Source organism: Marmota flaviventris, chromosome X, assembly GCF_047511675.1.
Source record: "Marmota flaviventris isolate mMarFla1 chromosome X, mMarFla1.hap1, whole genome shotgun sequence".
NCBI lineage: Eukaryota > Metazoa > Chordata > Mammalia > Rodentia > Sciuridae > Marmota > Marmota flaviventris.
In genome coordinates, this window is record NC_092518.1 from 36,015,376 (window position 1) to 36,034,580 (window position 19,205).

General features: G+C 35.9%; 1 protein-coding gene across 1 annotated transcript in view; it reads left to right on the forward strand.

Annotated features, from left to right (window-relative positions):
* Maoa (monoamine oxidase A) overlaps positions 1–19,205 on the forward strand; it is a 69,704-nt gene that overhangs the window by 4,555 nt on the left and 45,944 nt on the right. Inside the window, exon 2 of the mRNA XM_027927355.2 lies at positions 12,306–12,400. Within this exon, the coding sequence (XP_027783156.1) occupies positions 12,306–12,400 (95 nt within the window). The remainder of the gene's footprint in view (positions 1–12,305; positions 12,401–19,205) is intronic.

A 19,205-nucleotide genomic window follows, 5' to 3' on the forward strand; every position in this document is an offset into this window, starting at 1 on the left:
CAGCATCTCCTTAATGATTATCTGACTATAGCTCTGAACACGTCTAGGGGAAAGTGAATGTTCTATTCCTCAAAGCAACTCATTACAAGCAGCAGTAGCTCTGGCTCCCGAACTTGTTCAGGCATTTTTGAGCCGCTACCATATGCTATGCAGTGGCTAGATCACAGGGATAGAGGTAGATAAAGATGAGTAAATAGCATCACTGCCCAGAAGGTGCCCCTATCCTCTTGGAAGAAGTAATCAAGTGGGCAAATAATTGACATGAATATAGTGAGATAGATATGAATGTTATGAATATGAACAACGTCCTGGGACCTTCAAAGAGAAGTAGGATTTTAACGGATAGGAATAGGAGGATGGAAAAAAGACATACCAAACAGGAAGGATTGGAGATGCACTAGTAAGGAGTCAGGAGAATGTAAGTCATACATGAACAGGGCTTAATATAAGCCCCCAGCAGAAATGCCAGGGAAGGAAAAGAGTTGCCCCCTGTGCCCTTAGGGATGTGATGCTGATAGCTATTGAGATGACCCTGGTGTGCCAACTCTGCCTGATTTTTGTGCCTGTGTGAACTGTGAATACTTAACAAAGGCACAGTGAAAACACCTTAGTCATAGCACTGGAGTTTTAAAAAATCTGCAAAAAGTGTCTTGTATAAAGAGCTTTTAGTGTCCAAACAGTGTCTAAGCAATAGAATTCCCCCCCTTATTTTTGTTTACGAGCTGAGCTCTACTAAAAGAATTGAAAGCACTAGCTGCCCAGAATTCAGTTTGTATAAAGCCAGCAAGGATTGGATTTTTCTCATCATCTGAGACAAAAAAGCCGTTTTGCAAGAAGAATGACTAATGTTCTTAGTTTCAAAAATTGAGTACACAACATATGACAGTTTCCCTTTTTGTTGAAATAAATCACTCATTTCTGCTAGGACCATTTTAGGCATTTTAACCCAGAGCTTGGCAGCACATGCTGTGTAGTATTACAGTGATTAAGAAAAGCTTCCATTTAAAAATGGTACTAATTTTTGATGACTTAGTTATTTGGATACCCTAAAGTTCAGTGCTCACTGAGAATTACTTTTGCATCTTTTAGGATACTTTTCCCCAGTTTATATATTTCTCATTAAAAACAAACTAGGAGACTTTTACTTTCCTGTGTAAATTTTTTCTATGCTGAACAACGAATACAAGAATTACATTTATTTGGGTTCTGGTTTTTTTTTAATCTTCATGGTCAAATGAGTTTTTGAATAAATCTGACATTTAATGGGCAGTTTTAGCATTTAGTCAATATTAATTGATTTGAATTTATACATAATCCTCAGGTCATGTGAGAAATTCTTTTTAATAGTAGATCTAAGTAGAGTATAATTTCATGAATCACAGAGACCAATGATGGAGAAATATATTGTCAAATATTGGCTCATAAAATCTGTGAAATTATGACATAGAAATGTTTTAACATATGAAAAATCTTGCAGTATTTGGTCTCAGATATACCCAGAAAAACTGGAGTTGTATTTTAGTTTTATATCACATACAGGAGTTTGCAGGATTTCTCAGCCCTGTAATTTAGAAAGTATAGACACCCTATCAGTACTTATCTAAAGACTATACTTGCATGTAAGAAATTGATGGATTTCATAATGTAAAGTTTTTTGTTTTTTTTTAGGTTTAAGTGATTAGAACTTCATAAAATGCATTAAAATCTTTTCTAAATGTTGTGTTGGAGACAACTTGACTTTTAGGACTAATTTTCCACTTTATTTAAAGTCAAAATTGTTTTAAATTTTTACCAGCAATTTTTATTTTCCTTTGGGTGACTTATTCCCAGTTATATTGTCATCTATCATTGTGTATTAGGGAAATTTAAAGTCTTTGTCTCATCGTTTTGTAATTTAAGAGATTGCATTAAATTATATATGATATATCTTTCAGTATCTCTTTTGGTAATTAGTCAGCTTCATCAAGGTCCATATCTTTAGCTTTTTTTTTTTTTAGGACCCCCTCTTAAACATTTTTTTTTCTTCCATGCTTCATTATGGAAAGGATTTGAATCATCTCACATGTTGACATCTTCCACTAACTTAAATAGGGTGCCTGACTCTCTGCACAAATGCTCATTCACACCTTCCTGGTGGCTTCTTTGAGTTTTTATTTAAAATCCCTTTTCCTGTTGTTGCTAGGCCAAAGTAAACAAAGCTGCAATTATTAACAACATTTAATTGATTGAATAAGTAAGAGTGTCAATAAGAACTTTAACACCAGATGATAGATAAGCTTTGAGAGTTGAGTTAATTACATATTAACCATGTCCAAGAATCAAAGAATGACTGCCCATAAGAGATCAAAGTGACTGGACAGGAAGCTCAGAGGGATAAGTGAATTACCAAATGCTACAGAATTCTTCATGACATAATTGGCCTTGGGCCCCTACAATACTGGCTACCAGGATAGTGTTTTTTCTATTCCCGACCTCTTTGGATTTGCCCTATAGGCATATTCATAGATCTCCACTAAACATTATTATGTTTTACTTTGAGATTTTATGCTCTAAAATGTTGTAACTGTTGCTTGACTGTAATTTATACATTAGACTATATTACACCAGAAGTTATTACATTGTGACTATTTAAATTTCAAAATATGGGGCAACCTATTAGGTATAATTATTTTCATGTGATAAACTCATTTAATTTTTAAATTAGTATGTTTAATATGTAGAGGTTTAACAGTTTTGATCAGTGATTCTTAACCTTTTGGAGCAAATGTACCTTTGAAAATATGATGAAAGCTATTAGACCTTTTCACAAAAAGAAAAAAAAAAAAAAGCACGTTTTTGTACATAGACATTTTCCCCCATACCAGCCCAACATCTTATGTTCTGGAAACCTCTTCATTGTCAATGTCCCTGTAGTATAATTATTTGTGGCCAATACTGAAATTTCACAGAAGTGATAAAAATAATTAAAAACATTATATCATGGGACAGTTAATGGTAATGTATTAGACCATGATGAAAACAGTCAAAACATTCAAGCCAAAACTAAGGCACCTGTGTTTTATAATTTAAATAAGCCCATGACAAATAGAGAAAAACCTAACATGTTTTGAAAAGAAAAAAATTAGGGAGAAATGGAAAGGTAATGGAAGACTGTTGTGGTTGACGTGATTGATTACTTTTAGTAGTTTCCCAATATAGGTATTTAAAGATTTTTATATATTGAAGTCATTGATATTACATATGCATTTATGATTTACCATGCATTTGTATTTGCTTACAAATATCATTGGCCATTGAAAGCATTTGAAAAAATTTAGATGTACATGGAAGAGGAAAGTTTTGGTCAGAGGGTATTCTCTAATTCATGTGTCAGCCCATTTGTCTATCCATGACTCATGTGAAACCCAGTGCCCCTCTATGCAGCATGGGTTGGTTATAGCTATGAGCCTGAAGTGCTGTTGATACAGGTTGAGCATCCCTAATCTGGAAATTCAAAACATATTTTCCCAAAGCGAGTTTTGAGGATTTTTTTCAAAGTGTCTGAAATGCTCCAGAATCTGAAACTTTCTGAGCATTAACATGATGTTGCAGGTGGAAAATTCCTGTACCTGACCTCATGTGATAAGTTGCAATCAAAGCAGACACATGAAAGGTACTTTATAAAACTACCTTAAGGCAATTGTGTATAAGGTGTATATGAAACATAGATGAATTTTTGTTTAGACTTTGATCCCATTCCCAACATAGGTCATTATGTATATGCAAATATAACACTATCTGAAAAAAAATCCAAAATCTAAAACACTTTGGGCCCAAGCATTTTGGATAAGGGATACTCAACCTGTACCCAAGGTTGGATCAGAAGTTCTGTGGGGGCAAAGAGAAGGGAATAGTTAATTATATATAGAGCAAATGATAGGAAAAGTAATTCATTGAGAAAGTTATGCTTGATGGTAGTGTCATTGATTTTTAAATAGATTCTGAAATGTATTTAAATGGACATTTAAGGTGACTATTTCCAAATTAAATGAGTTAGCTGTAAGCTGTGGCTTAAAGATCTCTCCGTGCGTTGCCTGCATTTATTTGTTCAATATTCATCAATTGAGTGCTCATTATGGACTGTGAATAAAAGTTGTGGGTTTTGCTCTTTTCTTGCTTTGGGAACATTGCCTTGAAAATATAAGTGTGAGCTGATATTTGTCTATATTTTTTATTGTCCTTATAGTGTTCATTCCAAGAGTCCCAGTGTGCAGTGTGCGAGAATTCTGTTGGCCAGGGACAAGTAATAAAGACTTAATTTAAAAATGTATTATGCAATTTAATCTATAAACATTCCTGGGTGGTGATGAATGTTACCGTTTAAAAAATGTCACTTTTAGGGATAAAGAAGAACTATGTGATATGGCAGAACATAAGTTATAGCTACACCAAAACTTTGCTCTAGTACTCTTGGCTTGTTCTGTAGGCATTGTTCACCTAGGGCCCTGCTTATGAAATTTATTACTATAATTGTTGAATAATCATATAAGATATGAAACTATCTTTTACCAATGGTGTATTTGTCAGTATGTTTTGAGGCATCATTTTTCAGAAAGGTATCACCCCTTGTAGGTGGAAAAATTGAGTTTAGTCTTTTTTCCCCTGTAGGACTTCTCAGGGCCTTTAATATACCAGTGTTCTCTGAGAATTTCTCAGAAGGAGAAACAGTGTAAGGTCTCCCATATTCATTGATAGTTTTCCCTGAAGCATCTTGCTTAAGGACTAGTGTTCCAAAAAACATTTTGAGAACTGTGACTTTAAACTACAGCTCATCCTAGTATGCAAAATATGAGTTTGGCTGGGTAGAATGCTCATGCTTAAAAAATTAAACAAAAAAGGCATGCTGTCCATCTACAACAATAAATTTTTTTAAAAAACTGTACTAGTGGTATTTAAAATTTAAGTTTCAATGAAAGAAGGGGGACAAATAATGAATTAAGGGATAATTGCATTCCCTAACTTGAGTGAGACCCATTTATCTAAAGTGAAGATGAATGTTGAACAATAATCAAATAAATTAGGACTGTCTAGACAGCCAGTCTGTTGAATTCAGGGCAAATTGAACTTAATTGTTAGCTTTCTTCTATTTATCATTTGAGACAACCATATCTGTTTAGTTTATTAAAGGTGAAGGATTATGAGCTTTCCTTTGGCCTTTTAAAAAGCAGAGAATGGTTTCTCTCAAAAATATCAAAGATGCAGATGGATATAGATATAGATATAGATTAGATAGTTCAATAGGTAGATAAATAGGAATGGTGTATGTGTCAGAGACAAGTTTATATGTACATTGATATTCTCTGTTCTCTTCTGCCAGAAAGTACAATACTGCTTTAAGGTTCTAAAACTGTATTAGTGGGCTGGGGCTATAGCTCAGTGGCAGAGCGTTTTCCTAGCATGTGTGAGGCACTGGGTTTGATCCTTAGCCCTGCATAAAAAATAAATAAAGGCATGCTGTCCATCTACAACTATAAATTAAAAAACTATACTAGTGGTATTTAAAATCTGCTGACTAATGCATAAAGGTTAAAATGACCTGACACCCTATTCTTTTCAATCTGTCTTGGTTGCTTGAGATAAAGACAATCTAAGTATCATTGGACATTTCCCTGTCACCCTCATCATCCTTATGAGCATTGTTTTGATTTTTTAGCATGTGGTCCTTCTATTGTTGCAACAAGTATTTGAATACATGAAACTTGGCAGGCTCTATTCTAGGGATACAAGGTTATATAATACATTTCTGTTCTCAAAAAGTTTATAACACACAATTAGCCTTTTAAGGCATCTCAACTGATACTTCTAAAACAGGATGATTACTATTTCCCCGTAATTCATTTTACCTTAGCTGTTTCCAACTTAGTAAGTGGTACCATCATTTACCTAGTTGCCCAGGTCAAAAATCTTGGAGCCATTCTTGACTTCTCTTTTTGGCATATACCACAGCCATTCAAATGGCAAACCTCGCTGGGTTAGCCTCAAAATATGCCCCTAGTCTGACCACTTCCCCCCACTGCAACCACAGCCACTCTCATTCAAACTATTGTGGTCTATTGCCCTTGTCCAAGCCACCATGATTCCTTTCCCAGAGATCTGCCTCTTATTTAGTCTCCCTCCTCCCCTCCTCTCTTCTTCCTTATTGTCTGCTTTCCTCACAGCAACCAGGATGGTCTTTTTTTTTTTTTTTTTTTTTTTTTTAGCTACACATGACATTACAATGATCTTGGCAATTCATACATTTGAATCAATTGGGGTATAATTTCCAGGATGGTCTTTTAAAAAGATAAACCACCCCTCTACTTTTTTTAATATTTATTTTTTAGTTTTTGGTGGACACAACATCTTTATTTTATTTTATTTTTTTATGTGGTGCTTAGGATCGAACCCAGTGCCCTGTGCATGCCAGGCAAGCGCGCTACCACTTGAGCCACATCCCCAGCCCCACCCCTCTACTTTTAATCTTCAATGGCTCCCCCATCATGCTTAGACCAAAACCCAGAGACTTTGCCAAAATGTACACGGATGTCATTTTGTATCTTCTTAGTCTGGTTTCATCTTCTCACTCGAATGAGTGGCTGTGCTAGCCTCTTTGTTGTTCTTTGAGCACATCAAACTTGTTTTTATCTTCCCCCATATACTTGCATGGCTCACTTCCCTACTTCATTAAAGTCTGCTTTAATGTCACTTCTAAGTGATGACCCTATCTAAAGAAGCACTCCCTACTCCTGTTATACTTCTTTCCCTTTGCTTTGATTTATCTTCATAGAACTAAATATTTCATTAATATTTTATAACACTTAATATTTGTTTATTTGCCTATCTTAACTGAATATAAGATTTGTGAGTGCTTGCTTATATTCATCTCTGCATCACAACATCTAAGACAGTGATTAGGAACTAGTTAGGAGCACAGTTTTATTTGTTGGCTGAAGGAATGAATTCAGGTAGTTTTATTATACTTGGTGAAGGTTTTAAAATAAGTAATTGGCTAGTACCTTCCATATGATGTTAATTACGACATCATTTCTGACCTTAATGCCGCTATATTGTCACCATAAGCATGGGTGTCAAGCTAATCATGGCAAAAGTCCCGGAAGCCTTCCCAAATCACCCCTAGCAAGCTGGCTTTAGTGTCTCCATAGCACCTTTTGTATTCCATTATTATACTCTGGAACACAATGAACTTGTTCATGTATTTATCTTATAGAACAACCCTGAGAAATCCTGTGTACATCCCAAGGAATTTCTTTCCCATAGAATACACTTTGGGAAAACCTGAATTAGAGTAATCAGGACCAGGGAAGTAGTACTTAAGATAGTACCTGAAATTACAAAAGGTGATCAACACTACCTAGAATAGCATAAAGAAGTTTTAGGATTGAAGTAAAACCACAAGCCTTAGAAAACTGGTCATCAGTGACCTTATGGATGATAGTGATGATGACAGCTCACAATAATATAACATTTACTACATACCGATCACTTGACTGAGTAATTATGTGTTACCTTGTTTAATCCTAATATTAGACACCAGGAAAGAGCCATTATTATTATCTCCTTTTACAGATTAAAAAAAAGGCTGAAGAAACATTACTAGGATTATCACACACTCTATAGTGGAAACTCTTCCAAAAATACACTTGACCCTCTGTATCCATAGGTTCCACATTTTCATATTTAACTTCTCTTGGACCAAAAAACATTTGAGAAAAAAATACCATCTGTACTAAACATGTGCATATTTTTTCTTATAATTATTCCCTAAACAATATACCATAATAACTATTTACATGGCATTGTAATTAGTGTTACAAGTAATCTAGAGATGATTTAAAGTATATGGAAGATGTGCATAGGTTATATGCAATTGAATATCATTTTATATAGGGGACTTGAGTATCCATATATTTTGGTATCCATGAGCATCTTGGAAACAATCCCTCAAAGATACTGAAAATATTAAGAGAATCAAATAGGAACCTGCACCAGGCATGTTTTATTTCACTAATTTATTATAGGATTTTTGTTTTATTATTTTTTTAGCTGTGAATGCCCTTCAGTAGGAACGCATACCATTGAATTTGTGAGGGTTTTTGAATTGCAATCTCTGAAGAAGGTCCCATTCATTAATAAATTATTTCAACAAAATAATTTATTTTGTTTCCTGATGGTCCACTGTGTGCCAGGCTCTGGAAATATAGCAGTAAGCACAACAAGTAAAGACCTTATTTTCACAGTGGCTTAATTAAATAATTATAGAAAGTGTGTGTGTGTGCACATGTGCATGGTGCCAGGTAATGATGTGTTCTAAGGAGAAAAATATAGGTAGTTGAAACAGAGTATGACAGGTGACTATATTGTTTGTCTATAATGATAGTGGGGCCACTGAGCATTTTTCATGAGCATTTTTCATATTTCATGATTTGTTGTATGGAGGAAATGGAGACAGCAGATCATGTGTTATAGAAGAAAATCAGAAAGCATACAGGAACTGGAAAGAGTGGCATGAGTCAATGGAGAAATTTCATCTTTTCCTCTGGCAATATGAATTTGCTTAAAGAAATAAGAAAAAAAAACAGAGGAAACTTGCAAGGTAGAGAAGGCAGGGATATGTGTGGAAGCTAGGTTCCATCCTAAAAGGATGCCTGAGATTTATAGCCCAGGGAGAAAAGTGTAATTTTCCTGAAGGAATCACCACAGATATTAAATCCCAAGGTGTGCTATATAGGTAAAATCACTTCCTATATCATTTATCAGGGAACAATAGCCATTCCAGGATGTTGGAAGCACTGTAGAATCTATGGAAGCAGTTTCCATGAACAGTGGCTTTAAGAAGCGGGAGCTTGGTTTGAGGTTGCCATGACAACACCTCTGCTGGCTGCAAGCAACCTCTCACCCAGGCTCTTCTGATCTAATAACCAGGGCTATCATTGCCTGAACTCTTAATAAGGTGTACTTTTAGCAGACTTCCTTAAAAAAGAAAAACCCTCTCTAAGAAATTCTTCAATATTTTGGTTTCTGTAAAACCCAAATGATTGAAGAGAGTGACATCAGGAGAAGAATTGTATCATTTTAAATTCATCAGCCCTATTTAAAATACTGCAACAAGCCAGGCATGGTAGTGCATGCCTATAATCCCAGCCACTCAGGAGGCTGAAGCAGGAGGATCATCAAGTTTGAGGCTAGCCTCTGCAACTTAGCAAAACCCTGTCTCAAAATAAAAAGGACTGAGGATGTAGCACTGTGGTAGAGCACCCCTGGGTTTATTCCCAGTAACACAAAGATAAATAAATAGATAAAAATATAATAGTGCAATATGATTAAAGTTTTGCCTATGCCATGACCCATAGTTTTCAAGTTTTTGCATTTGAAAGTAAGTCAGATCACCTATTCACACCATAAGACTTTAACAAACTGTAAATGTAGTGTCTCTCTCTCTCTCTCTCTCTCTCTCTCTCTCTCTCTCTCTCTCTCTCTCATCCATTTATGACTGTGGTTTCTCTGGGCTCTGTACACTCAAAGAAAACCACAGGACACTTGTGGGTCCTGGGACCTTTACTCCTAATTACCTCTGTTTGCCATGATTTGAGAGAGGGCTCCATAGATTTTAATATGTCCACTTAGACCTCTTCCCTCAAAAACACAGGTGGGAGAATTATAGGCTTTTGACACACTTTTGACTATGAACTGCTTTCCAAGTTGGCCCCTCGGCTCCTACAACATAGTGAATGTCATAAATACTTGCTGATTTAATAGACAATCATGTTGTAGTGTGAAATCACACTTATGGTCTGAAATCCACACTCATGGTCTGAAATCCACACACATACACATACCATGGAATCCCAAATGCTGCAAAACAGGTGCCTTCTACCCACCCCCACCCAGGTTAACCTTGAGGAGGTGTAGGTTTCTTACTCTGTATTCTATGTGGACATTAATTGATAGAAAAATGAGAGAAAGGAAAAGCTACAATACACATTGCTTTTAGTTTTGCTTTAGCAATCTGTCTTACTTAGAAACAAAATGAGATTCAAGGTGGGATTTTTTTCTCGTTTAATAATAAATGTGAAAAATTAAACATTGGTTATAAAATCTATTTTTATAGTAGTCACATTTTATTTGATGACTTGTCTTCAAACTTAAGAGCCTTTCCCAACAATTTGATTCTGTTTACCAAAATATCCTAAATAAACATTTTGAAAGATTATGGCAAAAGTCCCTAAACTAATCCAGTTGGGATATTTTTTTCTACAGGTGATCTTTGAATTTTATAGTGAAAAGGAGAGGGTGGAATGCATAATGATATACAAAATAAGTATAAAAAGGAGTTAGTCTTCTGAGTAGTGATTGTTTATTGCTGGCACCGAAAGGCATTTACCAAGCTCATTTGGAGTTAACATGCTAGATTAGGTTTTATTAAGGCTACGTGTAGGGTATGAAGAATCAGATCCTTTGCTTTTTGAGTTTGGTTATGGTCATATCAGCCACTTGTTTTTATTATCTGGAATACAGGAATAATCAAAAATACTCTGAGGGATGGGTGTAACAGGCAACAAGGGAAGACATTTAGCATGGATCTGCAGGCTACTGTGGAGATAAGATGCTTCCATGGGCACAACTACTACAGGTCCTGCTAATAAATGCTAGAATCTTTTGTATATAATTTTTCAAAATGTTATTAGTTTCTTATAATTCTCCAAAGGTAGACAATGAGAGTTTTTGTTTGGTATTGTTGTAAACTCATGGATTTAAGTTGCTGTAGTTATTTTTATTTGATATTCAAATTGTTCCATCTTTGGACAGTGGAAGTTTATACAGGCAGGCTCTTGAATCTTTTTGACATAATTCTAGTACTCTGATAGTGTTCTTGCTTTCTAGTATAATTTAATGTTAAAGGCTCATCTTGTACATTTCCTGCCTCAGATATATAATAGGTCACCATAGTGATAAGTGAAATTTTAGAAATCAAAAGCTGGGTGTTTGGAATGCTCATTGCTACTGGGTAGGTTATTTTTTCTAGCCCTTCTCATTGGATGGGATGAGGAAATATTTTTTATTGAATGTATACAGATATGATACCAAAAATTCCTACTCATACTTAGGACTATATTTTTACTTAATCTCATCTTCTTTACATCTGCATTTTTTTATCTCCATGCCCAAAATCCTTCTTAATGACAGCTGTAAAGATGTAGAACATAACTGCTCATGCCTTAGATAAAGTGTATGCATAACCATCTTTCCAAAAAGTACAGTAGGGAAATGGGAGTGAAAGAGTAACTTTTGGCAGAGGCCTGACAGCAGTCCCTTAGCTAAGTGATCAGATCAAGGTCAACATCAGTAATCAATTAATAATTTATTTATTTACTTATTTATGTTAGTTATGGCACTGAGGATTGAACTCAGAGGCTTAGCATGCTAGGCACACACTCTACCATTGAGCTACATCCCCAGTTCTTTTTAAAAAATTTTGACACAGGGTGTCACTTATTTGCCCAGGCTGGTCTCAAACTTGTGATCCTCCTGCCTCAGTCTTCCAGATAGCTGGGATTACAGGTGGGTGCCACCAAACTTGTGGTATCAGGCTCTCTTAATATAATGTTAATCTACTACATTGTGCTCAACATTTATGATGTTACTATGTTAGTTCAAAAATATTATATCTTTATTAAAAGCTTTTATTTACAGATTAAAACCTGTTCTCAGCTTTGTTTGAATCCATTTAATGAAGTATGAAGCATGATTCCTGTCTTTTGGTAACTTAGAATCTAGTGAGGGAAACTAGATCTAGGAAGAATGTCATCCTGATATAAACCAGAAGAGATAATCATATGGGATTTTAAGTTAAGCCATAGATATACTGAGAGCTGGGGTAACCAGGGAGAATCTTCAGGAAAATATACACTTCTGTTTATATGTTCAGAATTTCTGGACATGGGACTTAGAAAATTCCCTAAACATAATTTGATTTTTACCAGAAAACAAGATACATATTATCAAAATTATTACATTTTTGTAAACCAAGATGATTGAATTAGGAGATTTTTGAATCCCTTATGTTAGATAATAAAATAAATAACTTAGTAAAATTCAGCAACTGTGTAATAAAATTCAGTTAATCAGTGTGGACAGAATTTCTTAGAAAAAACATCAAAATCAATGGAGTATGTGCAATGCCCTGCACTCATTTTATGGGTAGACCTGGTTAAATCTTGTATGTCTAGCATTTAGATGTTAATAGTTCTCTTTTATTTTCCCTTTAGGATTGGCTGCTGCCAAACTCTTATCTGAACATGAAGTTAATGTTTTGGTTTTAGAAGCTCGGGACAGAGTTGGAGGAAGAACATACACTGTGAGGGTAAGTGATTTTAATACTTGCATATGATTTATCTCACTCAAAACTGTAAGTGATCTGGGCATGGTGGCTCATGCCTGTAATCCCAGCAGTTTGGGAGGCTGAGGCAGGAGGATTGTGAATTCAAAGCCAGCCTCACCAAAAGCAAGGTGCTAAGCAACTCAGTGAGACCCTGTCTCTAAATAAAATACAAAATAGGGCTGGGGATGGGGCTCAGTAGTTGCATGCCCCTGAGTTTGATCTCTGGTAACCCCCTAAAAATAGAATTGGAGCCTTTGGAAGTCACAGAACTGGAAGAAATATTAAGAATTCATGCATTTAAGCCATTTGTCCTCCATAGCTCTAATTTACTTCATGAAGTAAAGGGTCATTCTCATCAACAAGCACTCACTGAACAATGACAACCTCTGACCTCCAGTTGCTCACATTCTAGTAAAGACAACAAGTATGAACAAATAACTTAAATATAGTGCCATAATTTCAAAACTAGAGACTGAAATCATCAAGTATGAATTATCTCAGTAGGGTTATGGTTTTGCTGGACTGGAAGTGACTATACACCCCAAATGCACACATACTGTAGGTTCCTTGTTTATTTATCCAGCAGTACTCAGCTGATGGTCACAGTAAGCAGGAGCAAATGTATGTATTTTTGTGCAACTTTTCCCTTGGCTTTTTTGTTCAAGACAGGTCTGGATTATATGAGAAGGAACCACAGTTCTTGCTAAACCACTGTCCTTTTTACACCATTCTGGAAAAGTGTACACTTATATCATTTACTAAAATAGTTACTACTAGTGTGTTTGCATGTGACTAAATCTGTGGGAGCTGATGAAAGTACACAGAGGGGTATGCAGGGTGGGAAGAAATAGGGCCAAAGATGGATGTTTGGTGAGCTTGTAGGTTAAAGGGGGGCGGGTGGGCAGATACAGAAGGAACCAGAGAGAAGCAGAGGAGGTTAGAGCAGTGCTATGCCAGTCAGTGGAGGAAAGAGAAAAGGATGCTCAACAGACTCAGATGGTAAAGAATGAAGGCAGTAAAGAGGCCCTTGAATTTGGCAATTAGAAAGTCATTAATGAGACCCTTTGCTAGAACAAATAAATAAGAACTGTAAAGACTTAAGTGAGAAAAAAAAAAGACTTAAGTGAGGATTGGCAAAAAGGGAAAAAATACAGACTTGTTGAATTGACTGGAAATAGAGAATGCATATATCTAACTAGAAGATGTTTCAGTTAGATAATAGAATGGCCTAGGCAATGATAATAGCAGTGAATTAAGCCAAGCAAATATTCAATAATTTCACAGAAGTCTGGTGGTACATAGTCCTAGTTGGGATAGGGGTTCAGCTTTATCTTCAAGGCTTTAATCTATTGCTGTCCTTCTGCTCTGTCATTCTTTGCATGTTGATTTATATTGCCTTCTGGTAACAAGGTAGATGCTGACATCTAAGCATCAAGTCCTCATTCAAGGTAGGAAAGAGAGTGATCTTTACTGGAAGACTCAGGTAGACATTTGCTTCAGTTTCATTGGGCAGAGTTAGGTCACCTGGCTCCCTTCAGCTGTAAGAAAGACTGATATCTAACATTTCCAGACTGCAGAGTGTAATCAGGCAAGAGAAAGTATTGCAATTGCCAACTGATGACATTTGAACTCTGAACTCTTTCAGTCACACCATGCCATGCCCTTTCTATCATTTGGGTATGTTATCTCACATTCTAGTGAAGACAGCAAGTATGAACAAATAACTTCAATACAGTGTCATAATTTTGAAACTATAGATGAGATCATCAAGTATGTAGTGTCTTGGCTAGGGTTATAGTTTTTCTGGACTGGAAGTGACTCTACACCCCAAACATACATATGCACATGCACACACATTCATATGATATTTGCTAGATATGTGAAGATACATCTGAGGTCTTTTCCTACTTGATTAGTTCTAATAGTGTTTCACAGTCTTGCTTTTTCCAAGTGGGGTCTGTGGACCTGCAGCCTTGAAATCATCTGGGAACTTGATAAAAATGCAGAATTTTAGGCCATGTTCCAGACCTGCTGAATCTGAATCTGCATTTTGACAAGCTCACTAGGAGAGACTACAAGAAGCACGGCTCTCTGGTATATACACACTTGCTTGCTTTCATTTAATGTTAATCCAGATTAAGTTTATTTGGAGAATTTCTGAGTACTCCTTTGGATGCAGTCTGCCATGGGTCTGGGAGTGAGGAAACTGGGATTCTATCCACTGTACTGGCCTGACATGGTGTCTTGGGTAAGTCCTGTTAGCACTTCACATCCCAGTTTTCTCATCTGAGTGATATGATACAATCTGAATGTCCTCCAGGAAGCTCCCTTCATCTTCAGATTCTAAACAGTGTATGGTAATGTAAAAAAAAATGGTTGCATATTCTGTCTTACGTTCTTGGTAGATATGATTCTTCTGTCATTTTTCTGAAAAATATTCCTTCATTTTGTAGGTAGTTATTAAGTTGTGCCTTATCCTTGCTTTTCTTATCTCTGAAACCTCTTGCTTATTAAATAGGAGCATCAGTCATGTTGCAGATTTTCAGTTAAGAACAAGTTTCTTTGCATAAGGGAAATGAGAAATACAACATGCTTATCCCAATCTATGTTATTGGCCTAAGCTGCTTGGCCGTGCTGCATCATTTATATATGTCAGCACCAGACAGAACTATTACTGCATATTCATGATATCATGTACCTCTTAGGTATATGAGAAAGGAATCTCAGAAATGCCTGACGTTACCACTTAGCATTAATATTTCATATGGAAGAAACAGAAGGCTTTTAAAAAGGACAAAATGGTATTTAATAAGAAACTGAATCAAATATTGTTAAAATTGTTTCTAGTAGCATTATCAATTAGGATAATTTTGGCAGAAGATGTCATAAAAACTACTTTACATCTTTAAGTACTGAAATGTCAAAGATGGTATTTTCACCTGACAACTATTTGGATGGATTTTCAACTAGTTCAGAACATCCCAATTTTTTTAAATATGATCCCTCCATGATTTTTCAGAGTCAAATTAATAAAGTTGAAATGCCCGCAGGGCCACCAAAAAGGTTGGTGTCTTTGATTGCTAATACAGTTGCATCTCAGTGGCCTCCTTAAAGGCTGAGTAATAAGATCTAAATAAGGACCCTAAAGACTAAGGTGCAACATAGCAGAAAACCATATTTCATTTCTAGTGTCTTCATGCTGAATCCAGAGTATCATGTATAGAATGTTTTTGCTTTTTTTTTAAAGAGAGAGAGAGAGAGAGAGAGAGAGAGAGAGAGAGAGAGAATGAGAATGAGAATTTCAATATTTATTTTTTAGTTTTTTCGGCGGACACAACATCTTTGTTTGTATGTGGTGCTGAGGATCGAACCCGGGCCACACACATGCCAGGGGAGCGCGCTACCGCTTGAGCCACATCCCCAGCCCAAATGTTTTTGCTTTGTAAAAAGCATTCTGTAAAATGCCTCACTCTTTTTACTACTTCACTTAGGATTATTCACTTTAAAGAGATTGTCAGTGTTCTAAAGACATTTGAAAACTCTCAAGGGTCCTCTTGCTGTCTTTGTTAAATCCTAGAAATTTACTGGAGTACTTGTTCTCCAATCTTAAAATGGAAATTGGAGTCTAGAGAAGTTTGGAGGACAGTACTCATGGTTAGTAAAAGAGAACATAAGGATTAGGATGGACAGATAAAAGAAACATTTTATTTCTGCTATTGTGGCAGCAAGGTAACCCTGAATAACTCCCCCTATTGAAATAAGAAAAATGTTGAATAAAATACACTGTACAGATCTGACAGGGAAGTTAGACAATTGTAGATCCTCCTAGATATTGAATTGGCATCTCAAATTCAACCATCCCAAACTAAACTTCTTATGTTTCTCACTGAGACTGTTATTCCAGCATCTTTCCCCAAATAAGATGGCAACTCTGAAAATACTTGGGGTAATGCTTAACACTGCCAGACCTACTGTATTTTTCCAGGAAAATATTTTGGCATTGTTTTAAAAACATATTGAGAATTCAATACTTCCCCCCCAGACTTTCATTGCTACCTCCTTGCGGGAGCTACCATCATCTTTAGGGTAGATGACTGCAGTAGCCTTCTAACTGATTTCCCTGTTGTCACTCTTGCTCCCAATAATCAATTCTTAGTGCAGCAGCAAGTCTTTAAAATCTAAATCAGACATTAGCATTTTTCTCCTCAAAACCTTCCAAAGGCTCTCCTGTCACTTAGAGCAAAAACCAGTGTGCATACAATGTCCTGGCCTGTTTCCCAATAAACTCTCTAACCTTATCTCCAGTTCTCTTTTCCTTGCTTACTCTATTCTAGCTACATTGGCCCTCTTGGTATTTCTTAAACATACCAGGTATGCTTTTGCCTTACAATCTTCGCACTGGCTCTTCCTTCTGCCAGCAGTACTCTTTTTCTGGAAATAACAGATTGGGTAAATTATACCAAAGCACAATGAGACTAGACAGATTTCACCACGCACATATGTGTGCATGTATACACACTCATATATCTTCAGAGCATTAGAGAGCCAAAGAGCTAAGAATGTAGTGAAGAATTATGGGGCCAGTATCCAAAAAGGATTGACCTACCTTTTCCTGGGTATTAGGGAGAGTTGTTGGCTACTGAAAATATTGCTGGGAGACTGAGCAGTTCTTTTGATAGTTTTTTGAAGCTAGGATAATATAATGTCAATTCCAGAGCCCAACGAAGTATGTGTGTATATGGGGAAGGTTTTGGTCAACTCCTTGCTTTGGGTTGGACTAATCTTAGGACTAATGGTGAACTGCAAGAGTACTAGGCCACATGTGCATTTCAGCCCAGCTTTTTCTTTTTTTTTATTGTTTATAAATAACAATTTTGTTTATAACAAAATTTTGTTTATAAATAACAATTTTGTTATAAATAACAAAATTGTTTATAAATAACAATTTATTGGAGATAGAAATATTCAAGTGTTTGGGAATGTTTGTTTTGGTCAAATAAATGAAAACTTAAAGTACCATTTAAGTGTTTATAGGAATTTGCCTTTGATCAAACATTAAATAAAATATGATTTGAAAGCTAAACTTAAAAACTTAGAAAAGAACTAGGATTTAGTGTTTGTAACTTTGAAAAATTGAGTAAATTTTAAAAATTGAGTTTTAAATCCAAAGTAATTTCTGAGTAATTGTTTCTATAGAAGATAAATGTCACCCTCATGGGCATCAAAATACTCACAGGGAATGTCCACCTAAGTCACTTGGCCTTTTCAAGTACTAGACAACAGCAATAGCTAAAGGATTCCCCACACAGGCCAAATCAGCCACAAACATGTTTTCGTTGGGCCAATAGATGTTTCTGAAGATTTTTAAAAATTAATTAACAGCATTAAAGATCAGAAACTTTCATCTGAAGAGATTTCTGACTTCTCTGGAAAACCAGAAGATCTGGCAACAATGAATCACATTTCCCACATGGAGCTGAGTAGCAACTGTCCCTCTGTTCATGTTCCTTCCAGTTAGTCACTGTCTCCACTCATTATTGGACCTTACACCTGTCTGGCCCACATAGATGTTTGAGTATATAACCTCTTCATTTCAAGGTTCTTTGGGGTTCCTAACAGCTGATACTGTGTAGCCTAGGATAAGTACCCCCAAAAAGGGCAGACCCTGCCCTCTTCTCTGCTCTTACCATCCCCACTCCAGCTGGGCTGCCTTCCCATCCAACCTGCCTTGAGGACTGATTCCAGTCCTTATAGAAAACATGTAAGAAGTTCCAAGGCTGGACTTAATGTTTGCTGCTCTTGTCTTGCCAGACACTTTACCTAAGCCATGTGAACTTCCTGATCAGTTCCTGTGAGCTTGATCACTTGCTTAGTTTGATGACTGCCTGACTTTGGTCTATGAGGGGTCCCAAACTCAATATTTTTAAATGTATTTTTTTTTATTTATACATGAACACAATATCTTTATTTTGTTTATTTTTATGTGGTACTTGAGAATTGAACCCAGTGCCTCACATGTGCCAGGCAAGTGCTCTACCACTGAGCCGCAACACCAGCCCCTCAAACTCAATTTATAAAGCTCCCAAATCTGATCATTCTGTCATCCCAGCTTTTTAAAAATCACTTCAGCACTGAAGAGGAATAAAGTTATTTTTTATTATGGTTAGTATCTCAGACACTGGGTAGAAACAAACATAAATTCTCTCTGAGAAAGATATCTCCAAGGATTCAAATTATTTCTGCATGTTTTTCAAGTATATGGAGCGCTACACAATAAAAATGTAATCAGGTAAGCAAGAAAAAAAGGCAGCATTCACACATAAGAACTGGTATAAACAACAAAATAGAAATTGAATAGAGCCATAAGAGGTTATTACAAAAACATGGAGAAGACTGGGGTTGTGGCTCAGGGGTAGAGCACTTACTTGCATGTGTGAGGCACTGGGTTGGATCCTTAGCACAACATAAAAATAAATAAATAAAATAAAGGTATTGTGTCCATCTCTAAAAAATATTTTTAAAAAAAACATGGAGGAATTATAGTTCACCAAGATTTAATTCATTGATCAAATCATCGGGAAATATGTTAATAAGTAAAAGAAAGTAGAGAAATGCAGTTAGGAGGGAGGGGGAAGGAAAACAATTTCAGTTTGAGAGCTTGCATATTTATAAATAATTTAGTAGATATATGAATATTTTTATGGTTTTTAATATTCATTTCCCATGATGCATTCTTCTCTGGAAGTGTTTTCAAATATCAAGAGCTCATCAATGTAAGCTGATTTAA